The sequence below is a fragment of the Candoia aspera genome, chromosome 2 (assembly GCF_035149785.1).
Source record: "Candoia aspera isolate rCanAsp1 chromosome 2, rCanAsp1.hap2, whole genome shotgun sequence".
Classification (NCBI taxonomy): domain Eukaryota; kingdom Metazoa; phylum Chordata; class Lepidosauria; order Squamata; family Boidae; genus Candoia; species Candoia aspera.
The window spans coordinates 38,685,849-38,704,561 of record NC_086154.1 but is presented as its reverse complement, the minus strand read 5'-3'; the positions used below and the strand labels follow the sequence as shown (position 1 = coordinate 38,704,561).

At 37.6% G+C, this 18,713-nt stretch overlaps 1 protein-coding gene across 1 annotated transcript in view; it reads left to right on the top strand.

Annotated features, from left to right (window-relative positions):
- SSUH2 (ssu-2 homolog) overlaps positions 1-18,713 on the top strand; it is a 44,443-nt gene that overhangs the window by 16,268 nt on the left and 9,462 nt on the right. The window contains exons 5-9 of the mRNA XM_063296421.1: positions 2,431-2,493; positions 3,447-3,544; positions 7,398-7,490; positions 13,264-13,369; positions 14,471-14,578. Of these exons, the coding sequence (XP_063152491.1) occupies positions 2,431-2,493; positions 3,447-3,544; positions 7,398-7,490; positions 13,264-13,369; positions 14,471-14,578 (468 nt within the window). The remainder of the gene's footprint in view (positions 1-2,430; positions 2,494-3,446; positions 3,545-7,397; positions 7,491-13,263; positions 13,370-14,470; positions 14,579-18,713) is intronic.

Sequence of the window (18,713 nt, the reverse complement as noted above, 5' to 3'; positions counted from 1 at the left end):
TAATATCATTCCCTCAAGTGAGCAGTCTGGCTTTATATCCTGGAGGATGGACTGGTTGGATCTTCTTGCAGTCCAAGGCACTCTCAGAATTTTCCTCCAACACCACAGTTCCAAAGCATCGATCTTCCTTCTCTCAGCCTTCCTTATGGTCCAGCTCTCGCATCCATATGTTACTATGGGGAACACCGTTGCTTTAACTATGCAGACCTTTCTTGTCAGTGTGATGTCTCTGCTCTTAACTATTTTATCAAGATTTGTCATTGCTCTTCTCCCAAGGATTAAACGTCTTCTGATTTCCTGACTGCAGTCAGCATCTGCAGTAATCTTTGCACCTAGGAATACAAAGTCTTTCACTGCCTCTACATTTTCTCCCTCTATTTGCCAGTTATCAATCAAGCTGGTTGCCATAATCTTGGTTTTTTTGAGGTTTAGCTGCAAGCCAGCTTTTGCACTTTCTTCTTTCACCTTCATCATAAGGCTCCTCAGTTCCTCTTCTCTTTCAGCCATATCTGAGATTGTTAATGTTTCTTCCAGAGATTTTAACTCCAGCCTTGGATTCCTCAAGCCCAGCTGGTTGCATGATGTGTTCTGCATACAAGTTGAAAAGGTAGGGTGAGAGTATACAGCCCTGCCATACTCCTTTCCCAATCTTAAACCAGTCCGTTGTTCCGTGGTCTGTTCTTACTGCTGCTACTTGGTCGTTATACAGATTCTTCAGGAGGCAGACAAGATGACTTGGTATCCCCATACCACTAAGAACTTGCCACAATTTGTTATGGTCCACACAGTCAAAGGCTTTAGAATAGTCAATAAAACCAAAATAGATGTTTTTCTGAAGCTCCCTGGCTTTTTCCATTATCCAGCAGATATTGGCAATTTGGTCCCTAGTTCCTCTGCCTTTTCTAAACCCAGCTTGTACATCTGGCAATTCTCGCTCCATGAACTGCTGAAGTCTACCTTGCAGGATCTTTAGCATTACCTTACTGGCATGTGAAATGAGTGCCACTGTTCGATAGTTTGAACATTCTTTAGTGTTTCCCTGTTTTGGTATGGGGATATAAGTTGATTTTTTCCAATCTGATGGCCATTCTTGTGTTTTCCAAATTTGCTGGCATATAGCATGCATTACCTTGACAGCATCATCTCGCAAGACTTTGAACAGTTCAGCTGGGATGCCGTCATCTCCTTCTGCCTTGTTATTAGCAATGCTTCTTAAGGCCCATTCAACCTCACTCTTCAGGATGTCTGGCTCTAGCTCACTGACCACACCGTCAAAGCTATCCCTGCTATTGTTATCCTTCCTATACAGGTCTTCTTCTACACTACTCTTGTATCCTTGATTATTTAACTAAATTATTTATCATAAATAAAGAAAACCTGTTTTTAGATTTATTTCATAGAATCAAAGCATCATCCAGCTGGAAGGGACTGTAGGGGTCATTTAATACAATTGCCTGCTTGGTGCAAGATCCACTAAAACATTTCTGATGATGACCATCCAGTTTTTGTTTGATGACCTCCAGCAAAGGAAAACTCACCACTTCCTGTGGCAGCCTGTTCCATGGCTAACTGCTAACAAAGTCAGGGAGTCCCTCTTCACATTCCTTGTGGACTTGTCCCACTTCCTTGTGGAATTAGCTCATTTGTCCTGGTCCTGCCCTCTGGGGCAATAGAAAATACACTTCCTGTTCTGTGTGACAGCCCATCATATATTTGAAGACTATTGTATTTCCCTTTAGTAGTCTTTTCTGTAGACTAAAGGATCGATACCAGATCCTTTAACCATTCCTCATAGGGTTTGATTTCCAGACCTTTCATAGCTGCTCATCATAGTTTTGGTCAGTTGAGGGTTTCACATAATGCCTTTTAATAATATAGAGAAGGTATGGACTAGATTACCAGTTGCCACATTTCAAAATTGCTAATAATAATAAAGACATTGGGAGTGTGAATTGCCTTAGTGATGCATTTCATCTTGTGGAGGTGTGTTGCTTCCCCTTGATGAAATGAAGGGCCTGGTGGAGGTGTGTTGCTCTGCCTCAATGAAGACCTGAAGTGGGGCTGATCGTGACTGGTCTTCTTCTCGATTAACAATGATTTCAAAACATGAATAGAATCTGCCATTATGGAGCAAAATAAAATTTCCACTGTACTTCCCTAATTTTAAAAATAGTCAGTAAAATATGGCCTTTCAGTCCACATCTCCCTATACTATGTTATTAAAAATCCCCATAGCTGCTAGTTTTTTTTTTAATTAATTATTCACAAGGAAAGTCTTTTCTTTCCTTTGCCATAATTAATAAAACAGATGTTCTAATGCCTGAATTAGGTAAGAATAACTAGGTTGACAGTTATCCTTGCCTAATTCAGGTATCACCATATCCAGTCTGTTTTAAGTGATTGTATGTAGGTCGGTCATTTCTATTTCAGGAATGTCATAAATGCCATGGCTGGGGCCGATACAAATGTAATGGATGCCACGGTGGAGGCAGGGTGAGTACTGATGGTGTTTTTATTACTCTTTGGTGCTAAAAGAGGTACTACACATGCTTACTGTTCAACAGCATTGCTGAGCAAGTTCATGCTTATCTATATAAAACAGGCCAGTTGCATGTAACACATTGTTTTCTCCAAGCTGTATGAACTCATATTAATTTCCTTTCTGTACACAAATATTTCACATAGAAAAACACTATGTCGCCTAGAAACTCAGGCACCCCGGGTTTGGCGTAGAGCTGATAAAAACTTAGGCCCTGAATTTGGGAGAGAGACTAACTTTGCAAAATGGCTTTTTCGCTCCTCCCAACAGCACAAATCACGAATGCTTCAGGCAAAGCAAAAAAAGCATTTATTAAATGGGTCAAGTCTTTTTATAGGGTACAGAAACAAATGATAGATACATTTGGTATTTGTGGTATGTCAGAAAGCAACTAATCAAACAATAAAAGAGATTGATTATATGTGAGAATTGAACAATAGAAAACATTGATTACAGATTCCACAAGTGCCAAATTTATGGGTTTCCCAGCCGGGTTTGTATCATCTTAAAACTTGCAAGTGTATTCAAGGACTTTCAGAATATGCTCTCTATTGTTTAGTTCTGAAAAGGCTAGTTTTGGCACGTAAAAGAAAGAAATGGTTTTGGATAAAAGGAAAAGAAGTTCAAAAGAAGGCATGGATGCTGTGCTAAAATGCTAATATCACCTTTTATTTAAAAGCTAATAATGAAGTGTACAGTTCCAGGTAAAAACTACCTAAGGAAAAAAAAAGAGAGAGGTGGTTCAAACTAGGAGCATCATCTTGTACATCCAGATTTCTGCCTGAAAAGAATTACAGACTAAGCTAAAAGGGCTTCACCACAGATCAAATAAAAACGTGCCTTAACTATTTTGTTGTTCCCGCTTTCTTCATCCTGATGTTGGGTTAGCTATTTTGTGTCTCCATAGATGAGGTGTGTCACATGTAATGGAGCCAGAAAAGCCAAAGCCAAACATCTAAAATATCAGAAACGGTGCCAGATGTGCTCAGGTACAGGTCGCAAAAGGTAAGGATTTTGACAAAGTGATAATGATGAAGATAATGATAATGATGACAATGGTGGTTGCACTCATTTTATACACACATTCCTATACATGAATCCAGCATACTATTCCCTTTCAGGGTTAGCAATATTATACCAAGTGAAGAAAAAAAGAAAGAAATACTAAGCAAAATAAAGGAAAGAAGTAAAAAAAAGAAAAGAAAAGGAAAACAAACAAAATCTAATTTGGACCAGCATCATTCATTATATCCCTTCACACCTTTCTATCCCTCTTAACCACTGTTGCTTCCAAAACATCCATATACTGCTTTTATTCTTTAAAATTCTCACCTCTCTCTTCTTGAGGATCTGATCAGCTCATCCAACCTCAGCTTCCTTCGTCATCCTCTTCCTCTTGATCCATTTGTATACTTGTTTTGGAATTAAAGCCCCATTTAGCCTCTCTATGGACAGATCTTTAGCTTCTGCTTAGCCCATTGCTTGCACAGGCCACTCACTGCTTTCCAAGTTCAGGAACAGATAATGGAGTTGTCCTCCCACTCCGAGCCCATTGCAAATGCACCTTAGCTTCCATTCAAAACTGTTGTTTTCTGACCCAAGCCATCTTAAACCCTGCAGAGTGGATGGTTGAGTGCAGTGAGGAGAGAGGAGGGGAGATATACTCGATTGATGTCATCTTTGTGAGGTAGTCCAGACAAGAAGCACACCCAGATGAACTAATCCTACTTTATTGTAAGGTTACATTAACAGAATCTTGCAAGACTGAAAGTATTTTTCCCCTCCTCTCTTTTTAGTCTCCGGAAAAGTAGGGAGGGTCCCTTCTGAAATGCTTCTCATGCTTTCCCCCCACCTGTGGACTGATCTGCCTCTTATCAGACTGTTGCCTAGACTGCAGATCTTCCTCCTGTCTCCCAGGGTCGTTCCCACATACTATTCATTATGTTCCCACATACATTCCCACATGCAGGCAAAAAGCAGCAGAATGTTGGCCGTAGTCTAGACTGAGCACCAGTCCAGCCACAATTCCAACTCATAGCAATCCAGACTGAAATTTCTGAGTTTGGCTTACGGAAAACCTGGGAGACAAGCAGCTTAGGCTGCAGTTCAGGATTGCTTTATACCCCTTAAAATGTAATTCTTTGATTCTGCTTAGTGTTCAATCACCCATTCATTCTTGGACCAACCGTCTCTTCTTATACTACCCCACTCACTTTACTGCATTCTGCATCCTTTTATGTTTCTTGTGATGTGCCTAGCTCTCATTTCCACATAAGAAAGGAACATAGACATTATTTTAATTAAAAAATCGGAGATTATTTCTGGCAATAAGAAAAGTATGTCTTTACGCCTGAAGAGTCATACTTTAAAATAATAGTGCTTCATTGTCCATTGGCCCTTTCCCAGAATAGAAGATGCACACATATACATCAGTTTTTTCTTCTCTTTCCTTGTAGCTGCTCTTCAAGGATTTCTCAGTGGCAATTACCTTATTACTACAGCCATCATCTAGCTGAGAGGGAGAGAGAGAGATGACAGAGAGTTTTAGCTCCACTAAAGCAGTGATGGAAATGTTTTCTTCCAGACCAGACTGTGGAGGTGGAGTATGGATAATATAGATGGCTTTTCATTAGGATTGGAAAGATTCTATTCTGAGAGTTTTGAAATGTTCATAAGACTTTCTTCCTAGTTACTGCATCAACCTGCAGTTTTAGAAAACATACTCCAAAACAACAAGCTGTATCAAAAGGATGGCTGAAGGACTGTACCCTATGATCAAGTAGGTCAGATGAGATTTGGTTTTTGTCCAAAAGTGCACTCAGTGAAGCATCACTATTGCTCATAAACTATCTAGGCTTTAGCTAGGAAGATTCAACCTCATGTATTTCAAATGAGATTGGAGAAAAGAAAAATCACAACATGGAGGCAAAAAGAAAGACTCCTGTCTCTTCAGCTGAGACCAGAAGAGGAGTCAGTCATGAAGGAAAGATATTGCCCCATCCCTGAGGGAAAATCCAGAAATATTGAATGGGCTACACATTTGTCATGTGTTTTGTGCAAGGTTGAAGATTTAGTGGTGTCTAGAAGTTTTCTTCAATTTCATTTCCCATGAGATGTATCGCAACACATCCAAAGCAGGGAATCTAGCAGCCCCACTTTTCCCTACATTTCTATTGACAAATAAAGCAGAGGAGGAGGAGGAGGAGAACCCAGTAGAATTCCCCTGCATGTGCAGGTAGAGAAAAAAGACAAATAAGAAGAAAATAGCTAAGAAAAGATGTACAAACACCAGTTCTCTTCAAAATGCTATTACTTTTTTCTCCTATTTTATCAGTTGATTCCCTAATAATAATGCGATGCTGCCTCCATAAAACATGAGGAATTGAATTATTTTTTTCCAGTGCAAATAGTAGAACTCAATTGAAAATGGGTATAACTTCTTAAATCATATCAGGAGAGATCAAGATATCATGTTCAGTAATAATTATCTTGTGGGGAGAGAGCCAAATCTTAGCATGATAGGTGAACCTTTTTTTTTCCCTACTGATTTTAGATTTCTCATTTTTCTACCATTTATTTTAACCTGAGGTTATATGCAGCTCACAAAACTGTTATCTTTTAGTTTCTCCAGCTGCTAAAATACTTGGTGTTGCCATGATCTTTAAGGAATGCAAAATACCTCTCTGTTCTTCTAAACTGTTTTATAAGGCTCCATTAAGCTTAAAATAACAAAGAACAGATAATTGAGGCAATAATTTGAAAATGGGGATCTTTGGGGACTAACAACGCCTTAAAATGCTTTAATAAATCAGCAGGTAATCACTGCTAATCTGCATCACATTGATGTGTTATAAATTTGCCAACAATAAACATATGCCATCTGGAATTCTTATAGACAGGATAATACATTCCTTGAAAGGGCCACTAATCTTCTACAGTTGAATCTGGAAATAGCCATGATGTGCAGATATTCATATTAATTTCCTGTGCTTCCATCTTTGTTTTTAAATGATCTCAGTACTGCTGCCATAAATCACAGTTTAGTCAATTAGCTGTTGAGTCAGAATTAATTAAGAAGCAAACAGGATTTTATCTCTTTAGCTCCTAAACTTTTATCTTAGTAGTCAGAATAGCAATGTCACACAGTGGACCTATATCAACCATGCTACATTTAATTCTTCCTCTCCTTCCCCATTTCCCATAATTACAGAGTTAATAAAGTTGTAAAAACCATGATAGTGTCAGATTTTACAAATATCCTTAGAACAGCTTGGGTAACAACATGCACTGGTAGGTTAGGTAGTTCAAATTATCTGAGAAGCATGGCTCATCTTAGGGCCAAGCTAAGCAACAGAAGGGAGATCCATATTATTCCTTCTTCTTCTCCTTCTCTGATTGTCTCGTTAAATGTCAAAAGGTGGGTGGGGAGAATGACCTTTTTCTACCCTTTTGTCTTCCTGGCCTAAATTAAATACTTACTCCACTGAACCAATTAGCAAACACTGGGAGTAAGACTGGAAAAATGCTACTCAAGAATTAATATACAAATTCTCCTTGCTAGTATCAATATCTGTTCCAATTAAAGATCCACTCTCACTACTGCTTGGTTGATATCAAATAGGGGTATGCCATTTCATCTCAAATCTCCAGCATCTTTAGTCTTTTTTCTGGTGTTCCTAGATATCCCTTAGATATTTTAAGCAAACAGATTTTTTACTTTCAGTGGAATCTGCTAACAATAGAGGTCACTTTTTTAAGCATGTGTGTGTGTGTAGAAATAGGCATTTTATATTTAGCTTAATATTTAGCATTTAAAATAAACCAATAAATAAGCAAGCTCTATTTTTACATCTAAAAGGTGCAGCACTTGTTCTGGAAGAGGCAACAAAACCTGTTCAACCTGCCAAGGAGAGAAAAAGTTGCTACATTTCATCCGATTGATAATAACTTGGTATGTGATCCTGTTGTTGTTAGTGTTGTTATGGTTGATGTTAGCATGAAAAATCAATTGCTGCAATTGCTAAAGGCTCTTCAAAGAGCCAAATCTATATGATGAATTTTCAGTAGCTCTTAATTTCACATCCTTTTCCTGTCTGTCTGCATTTTTTATGGTTATGGTATAAATCCTCGTTTTCATTATCCAGCTGTACTCTACTCTAGTGGTCTTTTCCACTACTCAGCCTGATATTTCAATGGTTGTTGTGGTGTTGATATATTTGGTGCTTCACAAAAGGATGGGATAGGTTAGGTAGTTCAAATTATCTGAGAAGCATGGCTCATCTTAGGGTCAAGCTAAGCAACAGAAGGGAGATCCATATTATTCCTTCTTCTTCTCCTTCTCTGATTGTCTCATTAAATGTCAAAAGGTGGGTGGGGAGAATGACCTTTTTGATTTGTTGGGCAAATATTGATTTGTTGGGTTTTATTTTTAAAAAAAATGTAATTTAGAATACAGTCTGTACCTTGGTGGCCATAATACTAATCAGATACCTCTCTCTGAGGCTGGAGGGAGAAATTTATATATAATTATTTTTATTTATTAAAGTCATATGCCACAAAATCCACACATACTCATGATGGCATATAAAAGTTCTGACTTTGGTACCCCAAAACCTCTACCATCCTCTTCAAAATACTTCCTAAATCTGCTCTTCTTTTGACCTCCTTTTGCATGGTTCATACCTTCTTTTTTGAAAGCCAACATACAAATGGGGATGGTAATGTGGTGAAACCATATAGAAAACACTGGGCTCTAATTGCCAGAAATGAACACAACCTACAAATACAGATACAACAGACGGACCATTACAGCGCTTCAGTTTTCTAATATAAACACCACAGTTCTCTGTTGTGCTCTTTTTATAGCAGAATTTACATGATGTTATTATCTGATTTAATTGTGCTGAAGCTGTGTAAGTATTTGCATGGTTTTGCAGACATACTCATTCAGCATAGATTAAGTTACAGTGAGAATATATCTGTTTCACTAATGTATTTTTCCAAAATATGTGTACATAGACATCATCATGATTAACTCATAAGTATGTTGTTGTATTCTGAATGCATACCACATTTAAACTTGGGGGTGATTTGTGGGGTTTTTTTTTTTTTTTTGGCAAAATGTGACTGATCACATTTCATATATTACATGTTCATCCAATATGTGAAAGAGAGCAGAATTGTGGCTATTTTCTTTATTACACATTTGGCAGGTTATGAATGTAGGCTCAAGAGAAGAAGGGGGAAAACAAATGTGTGGATGGATGTACCTATCTCCGTGCTTAAAACCTACGCTAGCAATCTAAATCACAGTTAAAGTAAAATCTTGGTGTTACTAAAACGATGGAAGAGTTTTTAAAGAAGCTTCAGGAATTGAGAAGAACTATGCCAAAAATGGGAGCATAGTAAAATATTCCTTGACAGGATCTTCCTGTTTTGAATTGTTTATCATTCCCATTATAGCCTTTGGCTCATCTTGATTAATGTATGTACAGAGGTCTAAATCTGAATTCAAATGACTGCTGATTACGTGTGAAGCTTGAACATTCTGAAAGGCTTTGAATAAAAAACTAACATTCTAAAAGATTTTGGCTGTATCAAAATGAACTGGCCTAGATTAAGGCTCCAACTGTACACATTCTTATCTAATAATGTCATGTTAAACTCAATGAGATTTAGTTATGAAAAGTTTATATAGGACTGTACCTTCAGGTGCCAGCATAAAGTCAGCATTAATACAGCCTACATTAATGGTTGTGACTTGAGCTACTTGGTGTGAAGATGGCATTTTAAAAACACAATTCTATAATTTCATGTGACATTAAAGAGTAATGTCTCCTTAAAGTAGTTGCATTACTAGTGTGCCATAGGATTCTGCACTTGTAGTATAGTAATTGTCTTTTCTTCTTGAGATAGGTCCTTTCTATCTGATTCTTTTGCAGTTCTCTTGGGTTCCATAAACAGGAGCAGGGAGGGCCTGATGACAAAGCCCCATGTTCAGCAGCAGGAGCATCCCTGGAGGGGGTGGGTGTCAAAAAAACCAAGATAACAGCCATGACTACATGACTGAAGGCCCAAGATAGCTTTGATCTCATGTTGTCGCCACAATTTTGCAGTTTTTTTATCCTCCCTGTGAATGCCCCTGTTCAGCAGAGTGTCTTGCAGTGGTCTTAGAATCAAAATGGCCAGTGGAAACTTCTGCTCTACTTCTTGGCCATTCCTCCTGAACTTATATTAGCAATAATCCCACAGAGAAGACAATTCTCACATTACATTGGCACAGTATGAGTTGCTTATAAAATGCAAAATGGGTATTTCAGAAAATGTGCCGTTTATTGATAAACATGCATGTTTTCCCTAACAGGGCAATCAGCAGATAGAAGGATATGACATTTTTACAGGAAAAATGGTGTAGATGAGGGCAACGGTCCTTCCTCTCCTAGCACTGATATCCTGTAATAATTTGGCAGTTTGCCTCTGTTTTTAAAATGAATTGGAACTGATAGGAAAACTTATCTCTCTGGTGAGGCTTAGCTCTAGGATATACTTTGTTTTTAGACTGACTGAGAAATAAAGCCTTTGTCACTTGACTAAAACAGTATGTGACAAATACTAAATTATAATAAATGGCATGATTTCTGACAAGATGACCATTGCCTTTATTCAAAATGACATTCTCGCCATACTTTCTTGTCACTTCTTTAGCAGAATAATAACTATGATGTTTTGCCTTCAGAAGCATTCTGGTAGGATTGGTTTGTATTTCCAAAATTAAATGAGAATGTCAAGAAGATATTATTTGTTTTCAAATGAGCCTTTTGCCATCTCTTTCTCTTTCTCTCTCCCTCTCCCTACAGGTTTCGAGACAATTTCACCTTTCAATTGTAAATTTTGCATATTTTCCAACCACTCCATCCATCTTATTTTTAATAGGAAAAAAACATGCTGATCAGAAAACAAAACAACTTACACTGATGGCATTTACATAGAAAGGATCCTTCTATCTTGGTAGCAAACAAAGAACTTGTCCTTTGAATGACTTTCTTTCACCTTTAAATCCACACTCATCATTTTTGGTTCCTCTGAATCTCATTTTGACTGTGGCTTTTGTTATGAACTAGCCTATCTTAGCTGACCTCTCTCTTCATTGACAAGCAACTCTCCTCTTACCTTTGCTCTCACAAACTGATTAGTTTGCTCCCTCTCCAGTTATCCATTATACACACAGCAAACCATTAATATATACATTTTTGTATTTTATCTTTTTAAACTATGTGTTGTGTGTAGAACTCTACTGTGTTTTGGTGCCTTTAATAAAGTTGATTTTTGTTTAAATCCTGGAATTGGCCTTCCATCACCCACCTCAGCTTGGCTGAGCTACAGACTCTCAACGTTTTTGTTAGGTTTTCCCTTCTGTATTTAGCCAGACCCAGGGATTTCCACTTCAGTCTTCTCCTGGTTTCCAGATGGCTGGTGTGGAAGGAAAAAACTAGTTTATAGTGAAGGGGTGGTGGTAGGAAGGAGACCTAATTTTCCAATCACTATTCACTCACAGAGGTGAGTGACCTCAGAACTGAAGGACCTCAGTGGAGAGGCTGGTTCAGCTGCTTCCCTTGTTACAACATCACTTAACCCATGGCTGATTTGCCAGAATAATGAAGGGTTGATAGCTATAGCAGTAAATTTACATGATGAGCAGCAAATATTTTTATTCCAGTCTTGGGATTGTGTGTTTGGTTGGAGCTATTGGTAGAAGCCACCAAGGATTTACAGCAACCTGATGATGGATTTGCTGGATTACCCAGTGACATAATTTGTGCCAGTCTTCCCCAGGCTGCTATCTTCCTGATGGAGGATATAACTCCTTCAAAACTTTTGAGAATTCTGGGAGTTGCAGTCACAATATACTTGGTGAATAACAGGTTGAGGAAAAGCTATTAGAAACGCCATACCAGCTGTTCCATCAAGATATAACTAAAGAAAACTTTCCCTAACAAGGGCTGCAACTAGGGTCTGTGTCACTTGGGGCAAACATGGATTCCGCGCCCATTTTGGCACCCCCCCAGTGCTCATTTTGGTACCCCCCCCAGCACAGCACCCGGGGCACATGCCCTGCTTGCCCCCCCCCCCAGTTGCGGCCCTGTCCCTAACAGTTAATAAAAATACATGTAACAAACTTACAAATTATTAAATCGATGGACATCCTGTTTACTATTCATGGAGGGTTCCCATAACAGAGGTGAGTGGTACCCTAAAACATGAAGGCTTCAATTCTAAATGTGACCTTCATGGACATAGAAGGATTTCCTGGGACTTCATTTGGAGTAAGAATGCAGAAATTTGAGTTGTAAAACTGAATACTGAAATTGTAATTTCCAAAACAAGAAGCAGAAACAAAGATCTTCACTGACAGTAGAAGAATGTTAAGTTGTTGTTTTTTTTACTGTATACAGACTATATCTCTAATGAATATATTAATCATAATATAGTCAGTTTTCCTTCCTTCCTTCCCTCCCTCCCTCCCTCCCTCCCTCCCTCCCTTCTTCAAATGTAGTCACCACCCATCTCACTCAGAGAGCGACTCTGGGCAGTTTACAATAAAAACAAGAATAGATAATAATTAAAGTACAATAAAACAATATTCGTACATAAAAGTGCAATCCAAGATAGAGGTGTTAAAAGGTCTTAATTTGCGGAAGCAACTTCAGAGTGCTCACCACCACCAGGATTGTTTGCTCCTCCTCACACCCCATGCAAGCTGGCAGAGCAAGGTCTTCACTCCTTTCCAGAGGGCCGGGAGAGTGGGGGGTTGTCTGACTTTAGTTATATTCTGAATTATAATGGGTTTAGAACAAATTCTTTCAAACAAAATCCAAAAATTCTCGTTTAGACTTTACTTAAGTTTGCCTAATTAAGTAATGCTTTGTAGCTGTCTTTCAGCAAGGTACAACCTCATTCATATATTTTTAGTCATAGATATTAATGTAGCCATATATCTACGTATATACTTAGGTGTGTGTGTGTGTGTTTGTACTTATTTTTATATATTAAAATATATATTTTATATATATTTATGTACTTATTTTCTGCCTTCAAGTCAGTCTTGACTTCTGGCAACTGACTGGACTAGTTCCTACAGTTTTCTTGCCAACATTTTTGGAAGAGGTTTGCCATTGCCTTCTTCCTAGGGCTGAGAGAGAGTGACTGGATCAAGGTCATCCAGCTGGCTTTGTACCTAAGGCAGGATTAGAATTCACAGTCTCCCAGTTTCTAGCCTGGTGCCTTAATCACTTCACCAAACTGGCCCTTTCTATATATGTATGTACTGTATGTATGTATGTATGTATGTATGTATGTATGTATGTATGTATGCTATTAGATTTGTGTCAGAGGTTCCTAAGCTTTTTGCCATCACAGATCTCTTTACTATAATCTTAATGTACACCTTCCCTAAAAATCCAAGCATCAAAATGAACACAAATGAACAATGAAAACAATACAAGGAAACTTTGGGAAAGGTGGGTTTATTGTAACAATGTAACTAAACGGTTCTTCATACCTCCCCTGAACTCTGTCTGCACCACCCCAAGGGAGCTACACCTCATAGTTTGGGAAACCCTGTATTAGATCTATCTATCTATCTATCTATCTATCTATCTATCTATCTATCTATCTATCTATCTATCTATCTATCATCCATCCGTCTAATCCTTTTTACCTTGCAGGAAAAACAATGTATATGAATTCATTTCTGAACATCAGCTAAGCTTTCCAAGAGAACTGCTCAGTAAAGCTATGGGTGAAAATATATTTAAAGATGAAAATACTCTGGTGAGTACAATAATATTTTCTTAAGGCAAGGTTCCTGGTATCTACAAATGATGCCTCCAAATCGTTATTTCCTTTCCAATTATCATCACCACCACCACCACCAGCAGCAATATAAAAACTACCAAATTATTTAATGCTATAATTCATTTATTACCTCATGTAACTTCATCTAATATTAACATATTAAGAAATGTAGTTGGGCATGCATTGAAATTTCAACTATATACTTAGATTGGGTCCATATCTTAGCCACTAATTACCAGAATGGTCCTTCCAACCTCTAGGTTTTGGAGCTCTAATCGACCCAATGGAAAGGCAACACATTGGAGAAAATGGACTCCTTGAGCTATTTGCTTTTGCTTTTTGTAGCAAGACACAAATATCTTTCTAAGTCTTTGTTTAGTATCTAGTTTACTACAGTATATTTGGTCTTAGTCTATAGGTAGTATTCACGCCACACTTGTAGTTTGGCATCTCATCAACATTTAGAGAATGCTATCTTCTAATCTGTTAAACTGATATGTCTGTTATATTTGCCAGTACAGCTAAATCTAAAAAATATAATGATAAGATTATGTATTAGGATATAAGCGCCAGAAACATGATGCACTTACAATTTCTACATTTGTGCTTCAAAAGGTACTGATGATGACTCAGAGTTTTTCTTACTGGGATTAACAATTTCAGAATTTCAAAATAAATGCATCATGTCCTGCAGTTTCATATTCATCATATGCATATTACTTATATTGAGATAATTCTCATTTTAAGCAATTGGAGTAGACAGACTCACTCAAACTCTGCAGCTCCTAATAGTCTGCTTTATAGCTTTAGGGACTGAGCAATTTTCCTGAAACTGGTAACAGTGATGGGTGGACTTGGGAGGAGAAAGAGATTGTAATAACCACATGTTTGTTCTGATTTTATCATGCTTGACAATGTATTATGCACAATGCCTGAAGTAATGCCATTATTTCAACTCATGTACCTAGTATGCTAATAAAAAGAATGGATGGGCGGACATGATCAGAAAGGAGAGAAGGGAAATAAAAAACAACAGCAACTCAGAGGAACAGAACTGAAGGCACTTTTATGTTTCAGGTATATCCTCTTGTTGATTCCCCTAACCCTGAGATCTCACTGGCTTCACAAAGAGCTATTGCAGAGCATCATGGCACACTCACCAGCACATCTCGCATTCTACGGCAGGTATACCAAATTAGGCCTTTCAAAACTTGAATTCTACCAATAACTTTAAACTTGGAAAAACTTTAAACTGGAGAAATTTGGAAACCACAACACCATGTTAGAAACAACAACCAGTTAAATAATCAACTAATTAAAATAACTGGTAGTGATATTTCACTGTATCTGCTAATCACTTAATCTATGTGTCTGTAAGGAAGTAATGCATGATTCCTAAGCATTGCCTGTTGCAGGAGCTGAGAACCAGCCAAGCTGTGAACTGGGAGATCTTAATGTTTGTTTGTTTGAGTTGTAAGTAGCTAATTTAAGAAGTAGTGTTGGCAGATGGGGAACATCATTTTTATCTGCATAATTTTCCAAGAGAAAATTGTCTCCCCAGTCTGGCTTCTGTAGAAGATCAAATTTTTATAATTTATTTATGGGATTTCCCCCCATTTCAATCTGGAAGGAATCTATGTCGGTTTATAGAAAGTAATACCAATAAACAATAATCAATTACAATAATAGCTCAAATGAAAGATACTTACAATGTGCACACTTAAAGCCCATCATGCAGTGACTGAGGCTGGAAACTTGCTGAATCTGGGCACACACATCTCACTAAAACAGGGGACTTTAACAATGATTTACTGAATAAGCCATAATTGCCTTGTTTATACAATACATTATGCTTAAACCAAACAGAACATATGATGGCTTTGAGTAATAAATGGCATTACAAGAAGTTGATTAATTCACCAATTAAATTGATACAGTTTTCAAGTTAAAATATATATTAATTGTACAGAACATTAAGACAGAAATAAAAGTCAGGTTTAAACCTTTTTAGGTAATGCTGAATAAATCACTACTGTCTCACACAGCTGTTGTAAGCTGTGAATTAATCAGATGCTTAATGGGGAAAACTTCAAAAGTGTTTGTTTATATTCCTATAGATAACTATAGGAACTAAAACGTCAGGATCCGTAAAATGCCTATATAGATGAAAACATACTAGAAATCCTATTTGGGGATGGTAAAATATCTCTGAAAATGTGAGATGTTGAAGGATGGCTAGAGGCAATTTTGTGCTATCAAAGTAGATTTGGGGGAGGGAAGAAAACTCTATAATGAATTACATTTCTGAATTCTTATCCTACAGTGATGGGGCTCAGTTAACGAAATACATCCTGCAAGATCTTCAGAATTAAAGGAACGAGGGTTGCCAGAGGACTGGGAAGTTGGAATTAGAATAGGAGGGCATTACACCAAAATGATTCCCAGCATGTTACCACCCTGTCATTGTTAGGACTTTGTTTACTGAGAAATGAAACTGAGGGGGAAATCCCACAGCTGTTTGAGGCAGGGCCAGAGATCCTATTCTTAGGCCATGGACAAAATGTTGCTGGCATTGTTGGTTCAGTCCTCCTTCTGTTGCTGCTTCTTTTACAAAAAGAGTACCATGAGGGATTTGATCTCCAGGAGTAAAAACAACCTTAAAATGGAATAAATCACTTTGTCATCTCCAAAGTACTGACTTTGTCTGCTGTGAACCAGTGTTTCTCAACCTTGGCAACTTTAAGATGGCTGGTTGGGGAATTCTGGGAGTTGAAGTCCACACATCTTAAAGTTGCCAAGCTTGAGAAACACACTGCTGTGGACCTTTAAAAAAGGCAGAACTAACAAGCCTCTTCTCTCTACTTTCTGTCTCTTTGGAGACCACCACCACCATGACTGTAAATAAGCCCAAGTTATTGTATACTTTAATATTACAAAGATTTGTGCAGAGTAGATCACTCATAGTGGTGTAGAGAGAAAAAGACTAGTGTGATGTAAAAGTGAGCCTAGATGAGAGGCCCCCATTTTGGGCTGATGGGACCATTTAAAATTCTGAGGACATGTTAGAGGAACTTGTACAAAATGCTGTGCATTGTCCCTTCTGGCCCACCATCCTGTCAGACACTTTCTGTTTATATTTTCTCTGAGCAGGAGCTTACATTTTTAAACGAAACAACCAAATATTCATTTTTTTTGCTTAGCTGTCCTCCACAGACAGCATAGTTCCATGAAAACTCACCTTAAGACTTTGCAGACAGGTACAATGATGTTAGTGCTCTGAAGCACCATTTTGCCTTTGAATCAAAAAAGAGGCACAGCTGTACTGAAGACCAGAGAGATCTCTGGAAATAAAAATAATGCTCGGCATTAATCCTTCATGAATCCTTTGCACTAGTGATGATAGATAGATAGATAGATAGATAGATAGATAGATAGATAGATAGATAGATAGATAGATAGATAGATAGATAGATAGATAGATATGATGGAGATAGAGATAGAGATAGAGATAAAAAATCAGGTGGAGCTGGGATCTTGGCAGGGGATACCAGATCAAGAGAACTGTACATGTTGCAGTGTTTCATTTCTGCACCAGATGGCAGAGTGACTACATGATCAGAGAGCTTTTTCTCCCTCATAAGGGATTCATACTCAGTCTTGCTGTTAAAACCAAATATTTCTTGCCAAATATTTTAATTGAACACTTGTTTAAAAATATACTTTGTGTTTTAAAATGTCCAGCCCTCTCACAACTGCATAGAATATGGTCATCATCCCTATTACTTTAGTGTATAATCATAGTTGTACAATCTGATGTACATTATCTTCATACACTGGGTAAGAACCCAGTGATGTGGACAAGAGGAATTCAGGAATCTGGACACTGATACTGTATCTTCTGCAACATGAAATGATGGCTCATCAACCTATCAGAAGATTCCGAATTAATTTGGAATAAAACCAGAAATGTGGTGAATATATATGAAACTAGAACAAGTTGTTATTAAGCTAATTTGGAAAGCTAATCAGTTAAAGAATTAGTTACATTATTGTAGTTCAAGTAATTTAATTTCTTAATTAGTTACATATTACAGTTCAAGAAATTTAATTTCTCTGTCACAGAGAGGTGACACAGTTGCATTTTATTCTGTGGTATGACTTGTATATTTTATTATTTAGTTAATATTGCCCTTATATCTCTTCTTCTGAGCCCAATGTAGTGTGCACACAGGTCTCTTTTCATTTTATACCCACAAAAACAACACAGGCAGTTGGGCTGAATGACTGTGAGTGGTACTGAGTCACCATGTTAGCTCTGGGTTATCCTACATTACACTGCCTGTTAGTTTTTAATAACATTAAAAATGAAAATTACCCTTTGTGTTCTCATGTCTCAGCAGATGATGGCACCTGGCTGACCTTATTCTTGCTCAGTAGCTAAGCAGGCTTAGATCCTAGGTGAAAGATGGGGCTGGGAAGTTGAAAAACCAGCATTATGTATGTATGGGGACTGAATATACAAGTGAGTGACTGGTATGAAAGAGCTTTGTTGAGGTGGTTTGGCCATAGGGAGAAAATGAGTGAAGATCAAATTGCAAAACAAATATATGAAGGAAGAATGAATAGGTAAGAGGAAAAATGGGGCACTCATAGTTGGGTGGAGGTCCTAAAAAAGAGGGAGATGAGAATTTTAAAGAACAGCATATGGACATGGTGGAAGCTAGGATGGATTTTATTTATTTTATTTATTTATTTATCCAATTTGTCCCTGCCCATCTCCTCCCTTTGGGGGACTCTGGGCGGATTGCATGGATAGAAAGATAAGTAGAAGTATAATGAATGAATTTCTTTTCCTTATCTCATGCTTTTAATTTCTCTGATTTACCATTTCTTTTCTTTTTTTCTGTGCTGGCCATGAACTTGCTTACCCTGAGGGGGAATAGTGTGATAGCTATATATGTAGTAGGTATGTATTACAGAGACAAACCACTTCTGGATGATTTCTAAAAAATAACAATACATCACCAGTGATAAATCTGGACTTGAAGATTTTATTTTTATTTGTATTGTAGTAGCTTAGACTTAAGAGAGGATCCTTATGTGTAATTCAGCTTCAGAATAGAAGTCATTTACTAGGACAAACAATGCCTAGTATATTTACAAATAGCTGCTGTAATCCCTAGCCACAGTTTACCCAGTTCTGGTATTCATATTTACTCAGGAGGAGACATGAATGAGCATCAAGGTATTTGCTGCAATAATCAATTACTGTTAAATGTTTAGAAACCTACAAAGCCTCTCTCTGACTATAATGGTTAAA